The 289-nt window shown below is 72.3% G+C and overlaps 1 protein-coding gene across 1 annotated transcript in view; it reads right to left on the reverse strand.

The window, feature by feature from the left end:
* Positions 1-289, reverse strand: part of MICALL1 (MICAL like 1) — a 24,525-nt gene that overhangs the window by 11,115 nt on the left and 13,121 nt on the right. Inside the window, exon 9 of the mRNA XM_015559831.1 lies at positions 34-277. Coding sequence (XP_015415317.1) covers positions 34-277 — 244 coding nt within the window. The remainder of the gene's footprint in view (positions 1-33; positions 278-289) is intronic.

Consider the following 289-nt stretch of genomic DNA (forward strand, 5'->3'; position numbering starts at 1 on the left):
GGGCTGTCAGCAGCTTCCAGGGACCGCACTCACCGAGCGGGGATGCGCTGGGCGCCCGGGGGGCAGGGCGCTTCTTGGTCTTGGGGCTGCTGGTGGGGGTGATGCCGTACCAGGGGTGCAGGGACTTGGGTGTGGACTCCGGCTGGGCCTGGGCAGGGCTGGTGGCCAGACTGGGTGCAGCAGGGGGCTCCTCCGCCTCCTCTGCCTCCTCCTCCTCCTCAAAGGGGTTGTAGGGCTTGGGCTCCAGGCCAGCCGCCGCCGGGCTCCTGGGGGCCTCCTCTTCGCCCGC

This window comes from Myotis davidii, unplaced genomic scaffold (assembly GCF_000327345.1).
Source record: "Myotis davidii unplaced genomic scaffold, ASM32734v1 scaffold514, whole genome shotgun sequence".
NCBI classification, from domain to species: domain Eukaryota; kingdom Metazoa; phylum Chordata; class Mammalia; order Chiroptera; family Vespertilionidae; genus Myotis; species Myotis davidii.